The sequence below is a fragment of the Bombus pascuorum genome, chromosome 13, assembly GCF_905332965.1.
Source record: "Bombus pascuorum chromosome 13, iyBomPasc1.1, whole genome shotgun sequence".
Taxonomy (NCBI): Eukaryota; Metazoa; Arthropoda; class Insecta; order Hymenoptera; family Apidae; genus Bombus; species Bombus pascuorum.
Genome location: NC_083500.1, coordinates 11,283,712 through 11,301,592, shown reverse-complemented (window position 1 = coordinate 11,301,592; position 17,881 = coordinate 11,283,712). Strand labels below are relative to the sequence as shown.

General features: G+C 40.3%; 2 protein-coding genes across 8 annotated transcripts; both read left to right on the top strand.

Annotated features, from left to right (window-relative positions):
* Positions 1 to 158: 158 nt before the first annotated feature.
* LOC132913278 (endothelin-converting enzyme homolog) lies at positions 159 to 10,667 on the top strand. Of its 7 annotated transcripts, none has more exons than XM_060971490.1 (13): positions 159 to 299; positions 2,899 to 3,012; positions 3,409 to 3,565; positions 4,403 to 4,630; positions 4,870 to 5,150; positions 5,543 to 5,641; positions 5,750 to 5,920; positions 6,150 to 6,298; positions 6,791 to 7,013; positions 7,117 to 7,576; positions 7,828 to 7,974; positions 8,196 to 8,335; positions 8,588 to 10,667. In XM_060971490.1, the coding sequence occupies exons 2-13, from the start codon at positions 2,899 to 2,901 to the stop codon at positions 8,762 to 8,764; spliced, it is 2,346 nt and encodes a 781-aa protein (XP_060827473.1). In that variant the 5' UTR covers positions 159 to 299; the 3' UTR covers positions 8,765 to 10,667. The 7 variants fall into 7 exon arrangements, with proteins under 7 accessions (XP_060827473.1, XP_060827471.1, XP_060827476.1 ...); XM_060971488.1 differs by having other exon boundaries at positions 171 to 539; XM_060971493.1 differs by having other exon boundaries at positions 172 to 539; positions 4,421 to 4,630.
* Positions 10,668 to 16,038: 5,371 nt separating this feature from the next.
* On the top strand, positions 16,039 to 17,232 carry LOC132913595 (homeobox protein SIX3-like). Its single transcript, XM_060972027.1, has 2 exons — positions 16,039 to 16,293; positions 17,182 to 17,232. Exons 1-2 carry the CDS (start codon positions 16,039 to 16,041, stop codon positions 17,230 to 17,232), a joined length of 306 nt encoding a protein of 101 aa, XP_060828010.1.
* Positions 17,233 to 17,881: the final 649 nt, after the last annotated feature.

Here is a 17,881-nt window from a genome sequence, read left to right as displayed (position 1 = left end):
AACGACACGTTTTTTTTATCAAATTCGCATAGATAGGGAGGAATTGGAAAAGGATTGCTATAGTTAGATTAGGATGGTAAACGGCGTAGTTACCGGCACGAGGCGACGCGACGGTAAAAGATGGCAGGTGCACTGAGGCTCGGAGGAAATCAATATTGAGAGAAGATAGGTAGAGGGGTTGTGGTGCGTGGAAGCATCCCCATAAGAGAGAGCCACGGAAAGTTAGGAACGCCGATATAGCGGCTGGGCCGAGGAAAACGCTGGAAAATGTCATAATCTCGACGACTATAGTTTCGAGGGTATAGTTTCGAGTAATATCTCTCCTCTACTTAATTTTCTATCCATTTGTCTTCTCCTACTGAGTTTCTCCACCTCTATTCCGCTCCGTCGCACTGTCTTTCCCTCTTCTCCCTGCCTGTGAGAAACCCTCTCGTCGTCGAAGCTAGGATTCGTCCTCGGCAGAGTGAATCGATAAATTTGTAAGTGATAGTGCGCGAATTGGTGATTACGCGATCGTGCCGGGCAAGATGTCGGTGAAGGTGAGTGATTGTACGCGTTAAAAATACCAGATGGGGAGAAAGTTGGTCCGAGTTGGACGACACGGATGAACTTCGATCGAATCGATTCCATCGATGCTGGAAACACGGTCCACCGGTCTCCTCCTTACGTTTTACCTTTTTTTCGTCCTTCCGAATGTTAACCTTGTACTTATATACCGTAGCTGCGGTCGAAGACGCGAAGATAGAACCTGCGGATCGGTTTGGATCATGAATCGCATATTTTAGCCCTGAATTTCACGCAAGACGATCGTGTGTACAGTAAACATAATCGATCACTGATGTTATCTGTACGTATATGGTACGCGTGCGAGTGTGAATAATGTTTCTCTCCTTATCGTTTGATAATACAATGTCACTGATACGTTCTATTAGTATCGTACGACACGCAGAAATACGCAGTATAAAAGGTAATATCAAAATTATCGCGTTGCACAGCTAGCGAGTAATCGCGCGTGCAACACGCTCGTAACAAATACGATTCTTGTTGAATTTGTCAATCCTTTTAAATAATAATACCCAGAATGTGGTGGAATCGATATCGTAAAAAGCAATCTGTACGTTCACTTTAATACTTTGTTTGAAAAGATTGAAATCGATGAGAAATTAGAGAGAGGTTTTTACTAGTCCTGCAATTGTCAGACTTTTGTATCGATGTTTAAGCTGGAAAGTGATTACGTGGAACGGTGGTTGCAGACCATGCTGTTCGCCATACAATTGTTTTAAAAGGGAAACGACTGGCTAGCGCTCTTTTTCTTCAAACGCGAGTGTCGTGAACATAGCGGAACACAATGCGAGACGAAAAGCATTCTAATCGTATTAACGAGGCTACAAGTGTCTATTTCCTGCTAGGAGGTCAGAGACGAAACAAGCAACTCGATTGTAGACGCGTGCGCGCGCTTCTTCAGATCCTCATGTTTGCACGCGTGCAGTTGCCGCGTGCAACCAGCTTGCAGTTTTAACACGAACGTTCGTCGTGTTTCTCTCACAAAGTGTCTCTCATCGTCGCTTCTCTTTTTCGTCAACCATTGTTTCATCTTGCTTTCGTTTAAGGAAAACCAGATTTTCGGTCAGTCGGAACCTGTTAAGCCAATATTATTAGACTGCGGATATTTATGCAAATTCACACTTTTACGAACACGTTCGAAGAAATGAAACTTAATTCGAAATTTGTTTCGAGTCTTGTAAATAGCGTAACGAATGTTTGCGATGTTTTATGCATGTTTACACGTTTAGTGCAAATTTGCCATGCATTTTTCTATTAATTATACGAAAGACGACCGTTCGCGTTGTAATTTCATTCGATGCTCCGCTTGATCTCGATTTGAATTTCGTTGTCGTAAACAAAGCAAGTAGAAAGCTCATAGTATGTACACAAAAATATTCGAATACTCGTAGAAACCTTTTACGGGTATATTATGCGTGTTATGAGAAACATTGCAAAATTTCAATAACATTTTTTGTTATAAAATAAAATTAGTAAGATTGGAAAATAAATACAGACCCTGTGAACAATTGTACGACGGTTTTTACGCACGATGAAAATTCAATTTAATAAAATTTATATCACGCTCTAGATTTTGTACACCGATGCGCGTATATTGTTTTTACTTTCGTTTTCGAAACGGTGACATTGAAAGCTTTCCTCGTTGTTGGAATATCGGCGTGGGTAATGTAGAGTAATTGCGAATATCATACAAATTGCGGTTAAATTGGAGAATATCGCGGGGGATCGAATACATGTCGTTACTGATTCTATTCAATTCCATTCGTAGATAAAATTAAAGTCTATGGTTTCAGTATGTTTATTCTGTACACGATTTCTAACGAACAATCGTATTTTTCGTCTAATTTCCAACGCGAAAGCCAGGTATTTGTTTCGATTTAAGGCTCGCTCGGCGTTATGTATTTTTAGTTTTAGTCTAAAAATGTATCGCTACGGGCAATTTCACCACTGAATTTTCACATTGCCGCCTTTTCTGTGTCGTTTCAAGTACTTATATGTACTTTCTCGATCAATTCAGGTTTTTAATTTGTAACGCGATGTTTCCCATTCGTTTCGATTCGATTGTATTTACTGCGAGACTTTTTGAAAAAGCTTTGCGAGTAATTAATTACATTATCTGGTATTCGACAGCTATTGTGTAATAACGAGACCGGTTTAACGTTGTTTTATCTTCGGTAAAGTCGTTCCGTGTCAGCGCTTATAGAAAAAAGTATCGTTTGCCCTTGCACACTGACGTCCCTATCTATGACGAATAAGAAGAAAATTTAACAACTATAAAATGTATTTATGTCTCTAGATGATGATGTTTCAACTTATTTATGGGTCTTGTCTTAGATGATGATGTACAAGCAGGCCGAGTTCGAGGACGAGGACAGCAGTAGCATTGGTTCCGTAGCTTTGAATAGTGAAGGCATCAGCACGTCGGCCACGCACATCAGATACAATTCGGTTGGTTTCTACACGAAAGTGAAGCAATTTAATCGAGAAAATAAAGTGCTCGTACACATGTAGCTGGAAGATTTCAAGTCAGGCATCGATAGATATTCACGATTATGACGCGTAACGCGAGTTACGAGCGATAGTGATAAGTTTGCGAATAATAGTGCAGGAGCTTGAGAATAATTTACACGTTGTTACATACGATACACCGTGGGTCTAAAGTGGTACAAGCGAAGTTAGAGAGATTCCGTTGCACGGAACAGGACGAAGATAAAAGACAGCGAAATAGTAATGTTTGTTTTTGAGAAAATCGCGTTTCAGAGCTTCTCGATTTTACTTGCACCATTTTGGAGCCACGCTGTAGCTGTGTCTGTATATCTATTCGTATGTATTTTTCGTATTCAGGGAATCTCGTTGTGGAGAGCTAGGAGCTTGCTCGAAAGATGTCTTTTTATCATTTGCGTGGGCCTTTTGTTCATGGTCGTGATGCTGTCGATAATCATCAGCAGCAAAAACGGCTGGGAAGAAGCGCAAATACTTCGTGTCACTTCGCACGAGGAAGGTAAGCTGTGCAACGACGATTCTCAAACCTTAGGTCGCAGGATAACATACTGTAGCGTAACATCACTACACGAGTCGATATCGGTATTGTATAAAAGTCTTAGGTCACCTATCATAGCGATCTTTCGTAACGATGATATTCTTGTACGGTTTTAACGAAAACTGTTGAGGTTATTTGATGTGTGAACAAAGGAACGCGTGGATAAATTGTAAGGTAGAAAATATATTTTAATACACAAGTAGGAATATAATTTGAGCTGGTCCAGATCCGTACGCTAGCAGTGTTACCCTACGACTGGAAGCCCTGAAGCCATCGTCGCCCTTTTTTTTTTTATACTTTATTTTGGTTTTTACAATTTGTTCTGAAGGACATTTGGTAAAGTGTTACATCTCATTGGTAATAAAAAAATAAAATAAAAATAAATATAGCACGTGGGTGGCTACCCCCAGCGGGGTGCCAACTTCGTATTTTCTAAGTTATATCTTTTATGAGGTCTATTGAGTGTTTCGTTTTAGTCTTTTCGCGATGTTTGTTGTGTTGCTCGATCGTCGCCTGTCTACCGTTTATGATCTGTCTTCGTCCCAGTCTTTTGTCTATACGTTGTCAATGGCTTCGATGCTTGAGAAAACTAAAAAGACCGGATGTAGAGCTTTCTTAGAAGTGGTGACAACTTCGACAAGAACGAATCTCTAGTTATTGCTGCCCTTATCGTGTTACATCTTTGTGTAAATTGTAAATACCGTGAAATCAGCAAAGGAAAGCGCACGATCTGTAACTTGTATATCGTTAATCCGTTAATAGGTATTACCGGTTGACGAATTATTATTTTTCGAAAAGTGGTTGATTTTGTTTTAGATGATACACACTGTTTAACCGAGCACTGTGTCACGGTGGCTGCTTCCATTATAAATAGCATAGACCATTCGGTCGATCCATGTAACGATTTTTACGAATACGCGTGCGGTGGTTGGATCAAGAAGAATCCCATACCAGATGGAAACAGCATGTGGGGAACGTTCGATAAGTTCGAGCAAGACAATCAGCTGGTTGTAAAAAACGTTCTTGGTAAAAAAAAAAGTGAACCCTTCGTAGGTTTCTGGTAATCAAGGAGCTTTTTGGAAAAAGGGTCTCTAGATTGTGTCAAACGTACAAATGTGCAGGATGTTTCGAGACGTCGAGGTCAAATTTCACGTTACTTTTTCACAGAAAGCGCCTTGATCATAAGATAGAAATCGGTTGGAACTAGCACTCTGACTCGCTCTGCCTCTTCTACCCTTCATTTTTTTTTTTCTCTTTTAACGTAGAGAAACCATTCGCCGAAATGAAATCAAAGGCCGAGAAGAAAGCAAAATATTATTTCCTCTCGTGTATGGACGCAAACGACACGATTGAATCGCTTGGTGCGAAACCAATGCTGGACTTGTTGGATTCCATCGGTGGCTGGAACATTTCTGGGAAATTCAATCTAAGCGAGTGGTCGTTGCAAAACAGTATGCATATTCTGCAAAATGTTTACAATATGGATGGTTTATTTACGTGGGCGGTAAACGAAGACGATCGAAATAGTAGCAGGCACATTATACAAGTAAGATACCAGGATGGATCTTTCAAAAATCCAATTGGAAATAATTCTATTGAAATCTCGCCAAAATATATATGCAATATGCAGAATTTATCACGCAAAAACGCTATAAATTTTCCAAACAACTCCATATAATTACATAACGGTATAATATATTAGTATGTAATATATAATATTAGTATAAAGTATATATTAATATACTATAAAGTATATATAATATAATATAAAGTATAAAGTATATATAATATAATAAAAGTATTATTATAAAGCATAATATATTAGCATGTAATATATTATAAAGTATGTTACAATAACACGATAATATAGTGTATAATGACATATACATATGTATATGTACAATGCAATTATTGTACGAAACGATTTACACTTTCAAGATCGATCAAGGAGGTTTAACGCTGCCAACCGCCGACGATTACCTGAACGTCACCGAACACAGTAAAGTGTTGGCTGCGTATTTGGAATACATGACGAAGGTATAATGGCATTGATTTACGTTTCGTTTACCTCGATTCCATTCTTTTTCGGCACCTTGTAATCTTGTAACCGGTGAATCGAGTACAGGTACTCGTACACGTTTGCAGATAGGCGTGCTGCTTGGCGGAGAGAAGAATTCGACCAGAAAACAGATGAACGATGTGATAAAGTTTGAAACGGAATTAGCGCGGATCATGACACCGCCGGAGGATCACCGAGATAAAGAAAAGCTTTACAACTTGATGTCTTTGGATGAATTGCAAAATAACGCGTCTTTCGTAAGTATTTCGGATCGCGTTTCTACCATGTTCCTTTCTGCTTCTGTCGCAGTTTTGTCGTGAAATTATTATGTTCGCAGTTGCGATAAATTCAGTAGATTCTCGATTAACCGAACGTCTCTATATGAGACAGTAAAGAAAAGCAAACGTTATCACGAAGATATAAGTCTCTTGACGAAGAGGTCCTACCGTACCTTTATCATCTTTACAACCATTCAATTAATTTTAGATGTCCTGGGTAGACTATTTTCAAAATGCGACGCAACTCGTTAACAAAAAAGTAACCGGCCAGACAAAGATAGTGAACTTTGCTCCAGAATATTTCGTTAAATTGTCCAAGCTGGTATTAGAGTACAACAAAACGAACGATGGGAAAGTGTAAGTATTTTCTAGAAAGCCTATTTTCCAGAAATCTGGTTATTACGTATCCTGTCATTCTCTTTTTACTTTTTAGTAGGGATGGGACCTTTCGAAACCTCGATAACCCTCGAAACTCGAAACTTTCTACCATTTTGTCGGAACCTTTCGACTCGAAACTTTATCCTATTTATGTCATTTGAAACTCCCGATACCCCGACTGTAATTTATACAAATATTCTTATTTATCTAATAACGAAGTCAGTCGAGTTTCTGTTTACACTTTGCGGCTCGTTTCGATTAGTACGATTTCGCGATAATTTGATTTTCTAAAAGTAAAATTTGTCTTTTAGGGATTTACAGATTTTAGTTGTTAGTAAAACAGACGATCTCGAGAACCGACAAAAGCTTCGTGAATCTACGAGTTAGGTTTCGACCCATCTCTACCTTTTACCCTTCGATCTTCTTCTCTTTTTACTTTTTCTCTTTCTCTTTCTCTTTTCTCCCAAACAGGATACTGAATAATTATCTGGTTTGGCAAACCGTGAGATCTTTAACTGCCTGCCTGTCGAGACCGTTTCGCGACGCTTACAAGGGGCTGAGGAAAGCTTTGATCGGTTCGGAAGGCCGCGAGGAGCAATGGCGTTATTGCGTCAGTGATACGCATAACTCGATGGGTTTTGCGATCGGTGCGATGTTCGTTAGAGAAGTTTTCCATGGAAAGAGCAAACCCATGGTTAATTTACACTCAGTATCTTTCAATGATGATAGATATACGTGCTCCGAGGAGCACGCGTTAGTACAATGTCCACTTTAAATGGCGATCTAATCGATTGCAGGCGGAGAAGATGATCGATCAAGTGCGCAAAGCTTTTATCAAGAATCTGAAAAATCTCGATTGGATGGACGCGGAAACGAGAAGGAAAGCTGAGGAGAAAGCAAACGCGATCACCGATATGGTCGGCTTTCCTGATTTTATATTACATCCAAAAGAACTCGACGAACGTTACAAGGACTTAGTAGTTAAACAAAACGAATACTTTCAAAATAATATACGGGTGAATAAGTATAATTTGCGGAAAAATCTAGAGAAGCTCGATCGGCCTGTGAATAAAACTACTTGGATAATGACACCTCCGACGGTGAATGCTTATTACTGGCCTACGAAAAATCAGATGGTTTTTCCCGCTGGTATCCTACAAAGTCCATTCTATGACATGGAGAATCCTAATAGCTTGAATTTTGGTGGTATAGGAGTAGTTATGGGACACGAACTGACGCACGCATTCGACGATCAAGGTATGACGTATTCTCAAATGTTTCTACGGGAGTAAAGCAGAATCCCATTTATCCGAACAAAAGATAAAGAATACACGTTCGTACGATCGAGGTTGCGCTCAACATTTTCGAATGGCAAAGGCTTAGGCGTAAATTTGTATAGCTTTGAAATTGAGCATGGCAATTTGTTCGTATAAACGAGGTTTCGTTGCACTTTCATTTTGATTTTGTTTGATTCGATGCGATCGACTCTATTGATTATTTCAAACCAGGAAGAGAATACGACTTGCACGGAAACTTGCATCAATGGTGGAACAACGCTACGATAGAGAGATTCAAAAATAGAACAGAGTGTTTCGTGGAACAGTACAGCAATTTTGAGATACATGGTCGACACGTAAACGGACGGCAAACTTTGGGTCAGTTACAATTATTAGACTACGGATATACGTATATATGTGAAAATTCGTATTTTTACAAACGCAATTGAAAAAGTAGAATCTAGTTAAAAAATTGTATTACCCGTTAAATACTACAATGAGTATTTATTGTGTATATTCTATACGTTCTTACGTTTTTAAATTTCCTACAAATGTATAAAAATTCGCGGTTTAACGATATCGCAATCGTTTTCTTCTAGGAGAAAATATCGCGGACAACGGTGGGCTCAAGGCAGCGTATCACGCGTATCTTTCAACGCCGAGAAGCTACAAAGATCAACTACCTTTACCTGGTCTTAATTTGACGCATCGACAATTATTTTTCGTGAATTTTGCCCAGGTAAATTGTCGTTATCTTAACGGTTATCCTATATCCATGGCTTCTACGACGATATTGTCAACTATATTTTTGGATCTGACAGCACATTTTCGTTTTTAACTATTTAAAGTATTCCTTGATAAATCTCCATCTGTGATTTTCAAGTTTAATCATATTGGCCGATAAACGAACGAAAAAGATTGTGTACTAAGGGATTAAGTTAAAGAGAGAAGCGCGGCTGGGATGAATTTAAAAGTAATTTATTGTTACCAGGTTTGGTGTTCCTCCGTGATGTCCGAGGCGATAGCTCTCCAAATCGAGAAAGATTCCCATTGTCCACCAAAATACAGAGTGATAGGGTCACTCTCGAATCTGCCAGAGTTCGCATCTGAATTCAACTGTCCCGAAGAATCGCGAATGAATCCGATTCACAAATGCGAAGTGTGGTAATGCATCGTCTCTCTGGATTGTCTGTGTCAATGTGGAACTTGTGTTGTTCAACTTCATCGCCGGTATATCACGAAAACGAGTCGTTGTAAAAGTTGAAACCTCTCTCGCTTCTGTCTGTACAGCAACTGTCTCTTCCTTCGACGTTTTCATCTTTATTCGCTCGCAAGTTGAGAGTAGCGAATGAAGCGAACGAGAAGAAGCAAATGTTATTCGTGGTTTGCTAGCGATCTGTTGCAAATGCATGAAGCGCGAACCTTTCACGAATAAAAGAAACGTCGAAGAGATAGAAGCGACGAGCACAACGAATTCCGTTGCGACCACGTGATTTTATCCGGTATGAAATGTTAAACGTCCATGTGCTGATTCGCACTGCTGATTTATTCGAAGACGTCGGAATCACAACGAGTCGAGCATACGCCAGTTCAAATGCATTTTTAGTAAGCGTCGAACGAGCGTAATTTCAATAGGATCGTGTCACTTTTGAGATTTCGTAATTCGAATAAATCAAACATCGATCGAAGGTCGGCTTATGCGCGTTCAATATATCGATCCTTTTGTTTGAAAAAAATCGATTAAGCCAGCTCTGAAGCTGGATTAGAAAGGCACTAGGACCACTGTATGAATCGTTAAATTTCCTTACACGACTATTCGAAATGCGTCACGACGCGCCAATGTTTTTCACTAAGAAATTAATTCACTGTGGTTCATCGTGATCACTGGGGACGATTTAATCCATCGAACCAACTGACCGACCAACTTGATCGACGTTTTCTCATAAACAAAAGCGCGCATTTCTACGTGATAAGTGATTTTTCACTTTTATACTTGAAATCAGTATTATCAGTTCGAATCGTACGATTCGAGTAAACATCAATGATGTTGTTACACGCTGCATACATAACACGTTTAATACGCTTGTATATACCTGCAGAATATAAAGACGCATTCATATTACCATCCAATTGACACAGTGTATTGTTCCTACAAGCAACGAGCAGAAATTTTTAAAAAGTGAAAGGAGATATAAACGAGGAAACAGTTTATTCAGTTGGGACTCTTCTTCTCCGTTTCGTTCGTGTCGAAGAAGCGATTCTCACCGATCTCGATGAGCCATGGCGATTATAAACGGCACATTGCTGTAATTTCTGCAGGCAGGAAGTTAAGCTCTAGCGTTAAGCTTAAGAAATTTAATTTTCTAAACAAACTACATGCTATATAGTTATACATAGGATAGAAACAGTACGTCGAGCCAACGAGCGCAATTCAAAATGTTGCTACGAACGTTCGAGCAAATATTTGTTTATGCGTATACCTCTTGCCATATGAAATTCGATAGTTGAGCGAATGTTTTCCGAATCTTTAGCTAGTACAGTCCTTGGTATCGTCCAAACAGGTGTTTAAAAATTGAATATTTTGAAATCAACTGTCTATTGACATTAAAATAAAAAGAAAAAAGGAAACAAAAGAGAAAGAAAAACATGGGAATGGAAGCAAAGTTGGGAACATTTAAAACTATCAGGAAAATAAATATAATTTAAAGATGGTCTAATATATCATGAATCTTCATTTTCTGATGTTCGTTCAACTATCGAACGAATGTTCGTAATTAAGAAAGGCGATTATCGAGAAATGTTGTATATTTCGTGCTCGACAAATTTCCTTTGTCCTCGTTCCATGACGATTAAAAACGTAAAGTGGACGACAGTTGTCTGTTGTGTCTTTTGCGTACATACGTATTATATAAAGGAGTGCGAGAAGAATCGACAAACGATTTCGTGCGTCAAACAAGAAGTCTCTGAAAATCGACGATTATGTCGGCCATTCTAATATTATATAGTATTTGAAATCATATATTTCTTAACGACGCACGTGTAAATCAAATAAAGGACAAATTAAATAATGACACGAAGATTTTATTAATTGCAGGGAAGAAGGATGCGATACGAGAGATTTCTCAAGTTTTCATTTCCTTTGGTTCCTCCTTCCTCTCCTATGAACCATCGAATTTGTACCGAAGATTAGCACGCAAAAATGATATTTTGAGAATTTAACAGAGGAATTCTGAATCTCACGTTGGATTCTCGACTCACTGTCAGTCAAATCATTTCTTCGGTATAGCTTGTTTCTTAAATTGGTAAGTATTCGCATCTCACAACGATTCGCATAAATAGAAAGTACATACGTAGTTTTTCTATCTGTTAGATGAAATGCAACAAGTTCTAACGCTAAAGAAATAATTATTTTCTGAATTCTTTGTTTTATCACAATGTCAAAGAGTTTCACAAACAGTTTCACGATTGTCAAATTTCTTCAAGTTGGACTTATCAGCAACGAAAAAGACGCGCGAACGATATTCTCGGTGTCTATCGCTCGTTACCAACGCGCATACCGCGATACGGCCAGTAATAAGTTTAAGAAAGGTTTACATTTGGCTCGCGTAAGTATTCGAACACTTGCCGTGGAAAATTTTCATGAACATTTTAACATAAAACTAAATGGAGAAAGCCCATTTAACAATAAAGATTTTTTTCCTGTTTTCCTTCAGAAAATTAAGAAATTTTCCAACGATGCGATACGATCGGAAACACAAGAGCGTTAAGAAACATAAATCTTCTACTCTTGACTCCATGGGAACGAATCGGGTCGCAAGAAAATTAGTAGCAACTGTTTCGTTTTAAAACAAACCATGTTTTCTAAGTATGTGCTTATCGCGTTACACGCTGCTGAAATCTACTTTTTTGTAACCCGAGTATCGCTAAACAGCTTCCTATTATAATTTTCACATCAACACGTTTCAAATACATAAGTGATCGATTTCGTAAGCAACGAACAGATTATTTTAGGAGAAGTTTTATAATTCACGTACGAAATGATATCTCGTCGTTCATCGTTATTAAGATTATCGAGATTTCACGTGCGGATCTTTATGAATTTATGAGAAATTTAATTCTGTTTCAGTCTGCGAATGTTTATACGCCAATCTCGCTGCTCTTTCAATCGACAGAAAGGTTTTTTCGATGTTGTAGGGAATACTCTTTACCGTGTTCTTCGATCATAAGGAGGGCAGACAAGTACTTGTGCCTTTTGTCTCATCGGTTCGAGTTAATTTGAATTTCATAGCAGCCATCGCATAAAACGATATAATGTGTACGCGTTGGAAGACCGTACGAGGAATCTGACCAATTTTCCGTGTACCACCTACACGCCGGTGGGTCAAAATACTCGTATGATTCATTCGTCTAGACAGGTATAAGTATAGTACCACAGGGAAAAGGGGTTGGTAGAAGGGAAGAGAAGATAGCGGAGGCGGGGGCTAGTGCGTGCACCGTAATAAAGGCGTTTCTTCGTCGAAAATGCAGAACGATTTACCGGAAAGCAGGACCGTCGGCCAGCCAGACGGTGATGAATGGACAGGCTCACGCATTACTTGGTAGTCACGGTGATTTATTCCAACACCTCCGGCTATTACACTTACAGTACTCGGATTACAACCATCTCGTAAGGTATTCCCCGATTAATATTCCAACAAGCGTTTCCATCTCTACGATACTCGATGATACTTTACGAACTGTATGATACTTGAAAATCAAGAATCTCGTTTATCCGAACTGATCGGAGAACAAGACAACTCGGGTAATCGAGCAACGCCAATTATCTCGCTAGCTATCCATTCTAGTTTTTCTTATTAGTTGGGACAGTAGGAGTTGGCCCGTCCTGCGCTATAATTCATCGATCAATAATATCGGTGAATCGACAGGTTACGAGCTTTCCTTCGCGATATCAATCGCGTGGTTTTCAATCGGTGTGACGCGATCGTTGCTGATAAATCGAATTCGTTGAAATTCGACGGCCGTAAAACCGTTGCCAAAGAAGCGAAGATAAAACGCGTTCCCTACACCCAAACTTTTCGATATACAAGCAAGATCAAGGTTTAGCTGCGACGAGTAAGTGTAAAGTTTTGAAATCGATCGACTCGATAACCTTAGAATGTCCACGATACGATACCTTCGCTGTATCGACTTTTCTCCAAGCCCGAGACTGTGCGAAATATAGCGAAATGTAGCGTAATACAGCGAGAACCTTGTACTTGTTGAGAGCGTTCATTGAGACGGCATGTTTATTCACGAGACAGAGTAGAAAACAAGCAGTGCGTCGCAACGAAACGTATCTGGCGATAAACCAGTTGCAATGTACACAGCGGAACACGATACAACATTATGGTTTCGTCCTCGAAAAAATGTACGACGTCCTAATATATTTTCATTGTAGAAGATTCCATTATAGAATTCTAATTTTTGTCTAAACGCGATGATAGGAGAACGTTGAATGGAAAGGAAACCGCAATGCGTGTCACGATGACGTTGGATTTATACAAATATTATATACGTTCTACACGATGTTCCTCTGATCCTAATTTTTGTTTAATCGCGATGATAGGAGAACGTTGAATGGAAAGGAAACCGCAATGCGTGTCACGATGACGTTGAATTTATACAAATATTATATACGTTTTGCACAATGTTCCTCTTAAATTAAATTTTGTTAAATCCCTCGATTATTTTGTAAACTCCTTTTAAATTAAATTTTCTATTTCTTTGTTTCAATGGAATACGATTCGCATTGGCGTACAATAAAAGAACAATATAACAAACGCGATACACGTGCATACGTATTAGGTAATAAAATGCAATGTATTAGCTTCGTTTTAAATATAGACGTTTCACGTACGAGAACGTCGTTACAACGAACGAGCATTCGTGTTGAAAATGTTGGAACGTATGTAACGTAGATGTGGAGATGATTGGAGCTGTCGGTTGGGTAGCAACCAGGGAGGCTTACGGCACAGAGCAGAAGAAAGGAAAGATTTCCAAAAGTAGCTCGTTAGCGCGATACACCAGGCAGAAAAAAAGTGAAGGAGCAGAAGGATCGTTTTTTCGTCCCATCTGCTGTTATTGGTTTTGTTGGTGCAAGTGTAGCTGCGATAGTACTGTAACAGCTCTCGATCAGTCCTTAGAATGATAGACGACAGGAGCAACGTGTGTGGTATGTCACAGGGAACATGTGCACCACGTTCTACGATGGGTTTACGCGTTTCTCTAATCTCATTGCCACTTGAATCCTATTTTTTCCACGTTTCTCCCGGCGTTCGTCACGATCAACGATTTCAACTAATCTCAACTCGATCTTGTTCGTGCTGAGAATGTGCAATGTTCACGTTTGTTGAAACGTAGAGTGGCAATAAAGGTTGAAGACGTTATTCGTAACGTACGCGATATATATACGTAAATATATATGTACGTAAAAGTACGAGATAGTTTGAGAGAAATAAAGACGACGAAGGAAAGAACCGCGTGCGATGCGGGCAAATTAATTTTTCAAAGTTAGTCCGACGTGCAGAGCGCGGTATGATCGTGATGCGGAGGAACGAGTGGTTGTAGAGATCTTCGTAAACCAAGTTGATTCTGTGGTTCCCTGGGGGGGGGGCCGGATTCGCGATAAACACGATTATTATTAATATATGTATAAACATCTTCTGTGGCACGTGGCCAAATACTTTTACGACCTAGACAGTTGCATCACTTATACGATAACGTAATAAAAATATAACGGCATACGAATCAACGGAAAATTCGAATCGGAAGAGGCTCGTATTGTTGTGCCTTGGAGTGTCAACGCTGTTTTGGTTTGTTAAGTTCAAAGGTAAACGAACTCTGGACAAAATATTATCGCTGTTATTTGTATCGTCAATCGGAGTCACATTCGAACTTTTTATAATATCACCGGTCAATACAAATGGATAAGCTGCTCTCTAGGAAAATCGTTATAGCGGATCCTGATAGCGAGTTATTATAGCGAATCATATAATATATATGTCATATAGTATGAATATCGAGCGTAAAAAGTTGAACAGTAGCATCGGGCGAGCGACGATTACGACCGACATACACTATCTCTGTGCTTGTATTTGAAGTGATTTTAATATACACGAACTGTTACAATTTTATCTCTTTAATAAACCAACACGTATAAAAATCCACTTCGAAAATATACTTGCATCGTTGTACGATTAAGCGGAAAAAAGGCATTTTCAAGTCTAAAAACCAACGACCGAATATGCTGATCGGGACACACATTTTGCTTTCTGGTATCAAATGTGCACGTCATGGTTTAAAAATAGCCGATTTGACTGTTTTGTAATGCATCACGTAATGCATTTTATACCAGCGCACGATGTTTGATACAACGAAGGATTTGAATTGTTTTGAAAGTCGATTTGGATTTTAGATGCGGGAAAAGAAGTCGTTGGTCTATCTCGTTCTTCCTTTTCACTTCTGTCTCGTATCTCTTCTCCTTTGGTATCGTATCCGTTGGTCGATCTAAAAATTCAATCGACTTTTTCGGCATGATCGTGCAAGTTTAGCACGTATCGCAATGCGTAAGGCGTTCGATCGAATTTTAAATTTCTTCTCATGCTAAATACACGAGATTAAGCCTATTTTTACGAATGTTTGTTAGAGGACCTTGAAACTTCATTTTATCTTCATTCTCAATATCCCGAATGCAAGGATCGAATTCGTAAAAAGCATCGATAATTTCAGTGAAATTTTCCGATCGATTTTCGATGATCTCAAACTATGCGAACAAATCTATGGCAAATAGAAAATATTTTTTTGCTATATATATATATATATATGTGTACTTTTACATTTTAAACTTTCACGACGAGTAGACGACGTACTCGTGATTCTTGTCGTTCTTATCGTTGAACAATTTCTTTCCAAATCTGCCTCGAAGAAACGATCTGGATACCGTTGCTGGTACTATTTTGCGAAAGCTGTGTTACTAAGGAATCGCGACGATACGTTTTAGGATGACGCGATGCAGGCAGCGCTGATCCATCGAATTACCATCGATCGTGGATTTTCAAAGCAATACGGGAAAGTAACAAACGGTAAAACTAAAGAACGAGAAAGGAGAAGCGGAATGAGAAAAGCAAAGAGCGAGGAATGAAACGTGGCGTAAGGCGTAAGGAACGAAGGCAAGTTAAAAGAGATTAGGATGAAAGATTGCTGGATTACTGGAGAAAGAGGCAACGGATGGATGAGAGAAGAAAGGTGAACCTCCCTGATTAAAGGGTCTGGCGGGGAAGGGGTGCGTGACGAAAGGGGGAACGAAGGGCTTGGGGTAGAGACGTATTAAGGTGGCTACGAGAATGGGGCAGCGGTGGAGGCGAAACTGGCAGCAAAGAGGACGAGGAGTTACAGGAGGAGAATATGGCTATGGAAAGGGAAAAGGTTGTTAGTGGTGGTAATGGTGGTGGCAGCGATGGCAGTGGTGGTGGCATTGGCGGCGGCGGCGGCGGCGGCGGTAGCGGCGGTGGTAGTAGAGGCAGCAACGATTGTGGTGGTAGTGAGATGGGAATGGTGCTGTCGGTGGTGATGGCGATGGCGACAACAACAGTAGCGGCAGTAATGGTGATGGAGGTGGTGGTGGCGGCGTTGGTGGTAGCGGTGGTGGTGGTGGTGGCGGTGGTCGTGGTGGTGGCGGTGGCGGTGGTGGTGGTGGTGGTGGTGGAGAAAGAGAAAGAGGAGGTGGATGCCAGTCTATGGCAGCGGGTGTACGTTCGGGCTCTACATGCGAATACGTAAGATACCAGAGGAGAGAAAAGGCGCTGTACGTGGACAAGAGAGAAAGAGATGGTAAGTGAGAGTAAAGGGTAGAAAGAGCGAAGAAGAAAGGAGAAGAAGAAGAAGAGGAGGAGGCCTCCGTGTCGACATATATGCGATGAGAACGCGCGTCTCCTGACTCAGTGCTTGACAAGCTAGCAAGCTCTTAGGATTCATCGAGTTTTACCGGCACAACACGATACAACACGCTTCGCCAGCTGCCTGTCGCTGTCACGCGAGTTCGCTACTTCGCTTCTGTACTGTTCTTTTCCTTCACGGAACTCTTCTGTTTGGATTCGTTCGTTCGTTCTCGTCGTCTCTTTAGCAACCGATTCTTTTCGATCACGACCGGAAGATCCTGCGAATCGATCCTCTACTTTCCACGATAGTAATTAGAACTTTTGAAGGAGGAACGAGCAGGGGGAAAAAAGAAATTATTCGTAAAAAGAAAAAGAACGGAAATCGCTCGGATAGGAGATAGAAGTGAAAGAAAAGGAAAATCGGCGGCTTTAATTTATCACTGGTGACATGACGCCCAAGATACGTTTAAAAAGATGCACGGTGCATCGGTAAACGGTGTGTTGCTAGCGCGCACATGTCTAGATTAAAGTTCGCGCGTGAACCAGAGGTCACGAGGGTTCACCGGATCGTTCCGTTCCAAAAAGGATACGGAAGAAATCCGATCGTACACGGCTAGTGAATATCGGCCTCGAGTGCAATGTGGTTTTCAATATATCTTGGTGCTTCTAGTGTTTAACTATGGTAAACGGTATTTTTAGTGATCGCTGTAAACAAGAGTAACGGATTGAAATATGGATCTATTCGGCACGAGGTTTCTGTCGTTTACCGTAACGTCGATAGAGATTTCTTGATATGTTATTCGTTTCGTAACTGTTTGTCGAGTTTACTTTGCAATTACAAAGTTTGGAATTACGAAAGAAAGTGGTATCAGTTTCCGGTGAAACTCGACTCGGTTCGGACTCGCAAGTACAGAGAGAAGGAAGACCAGAGAAGGAATCGGAACCGGATAGCGTATATAACGATCACGATCGCGATCGCGATCGATTCTATCCGCTTCTGCACTGGATGATGCATCGATCGATGAACGCGATAAGGAGTTGCGCGTTGTTTACGGAAGGAAGCTTTTGGTAAGAGTGTATCTGGGATTTTACAAAATCAAAAGGATAGCATCGTCGAATAAACAACGGAAGAAGTTCTTTTCACGGAAGCGAATAGCGGAGAAGGAGGAGGAGCTGGAGCAAGAGAAAGAAGAGAAAGGGGAGGAGGAGGGGGACGAGGAAGAGGAGGAGGAGGAGGAGGAGGAAGAAAAGGAGGGGGAGGGGAAGCGGAGAAAGAAGGCGACAGCGGAGGTGGTGGTTGTGGTAGTGGTGGTGGTGGTGGTATTGGCGGTAGCAGTGGAGGAAGAGGAGGAGGAGGAAGAAGAGGAGGA

Excerpts from the sequence above, each read along its gene's own strand:
- LOC132913595 (XM_060972027.1), top strand. The coding sequence starts at position 16,039 with ATGGCTATGGAAAGGGAAAAGGTTGTTAGTGGTGGTAATGGTGGTGGC. Across the intron at positions 16,294-17,181 it reads CGGTGGTGGTGGTGGTGGCG|TGTTTAACTATGGTAAACGG; the intron begins GTGGTCGTGGTG and ends TGGTGCTTCTAG.
- LOC132913278 (XM_060971486.1), top strand. The coding sequence starts at position 1,082 with ATGTGGTGGAATCGATATCGTAAAAAGCAATCT. Across the intron at positions 4,631-4,869 it reads GGTTGTAAAAAACGTTCTTG|AGAAACCATTCGCCGAAATG; the intron begins GTAAAAAAAAAA and ends CTTTTAACGTAG. Across the intron at positions 7,014-7,116 it reads ATGGAAAGAGCAAACCCATG|GCGGAGAAGATGATCGATCA; the intron begins GTTAATTTACAC and ends AATCGATTGCAG.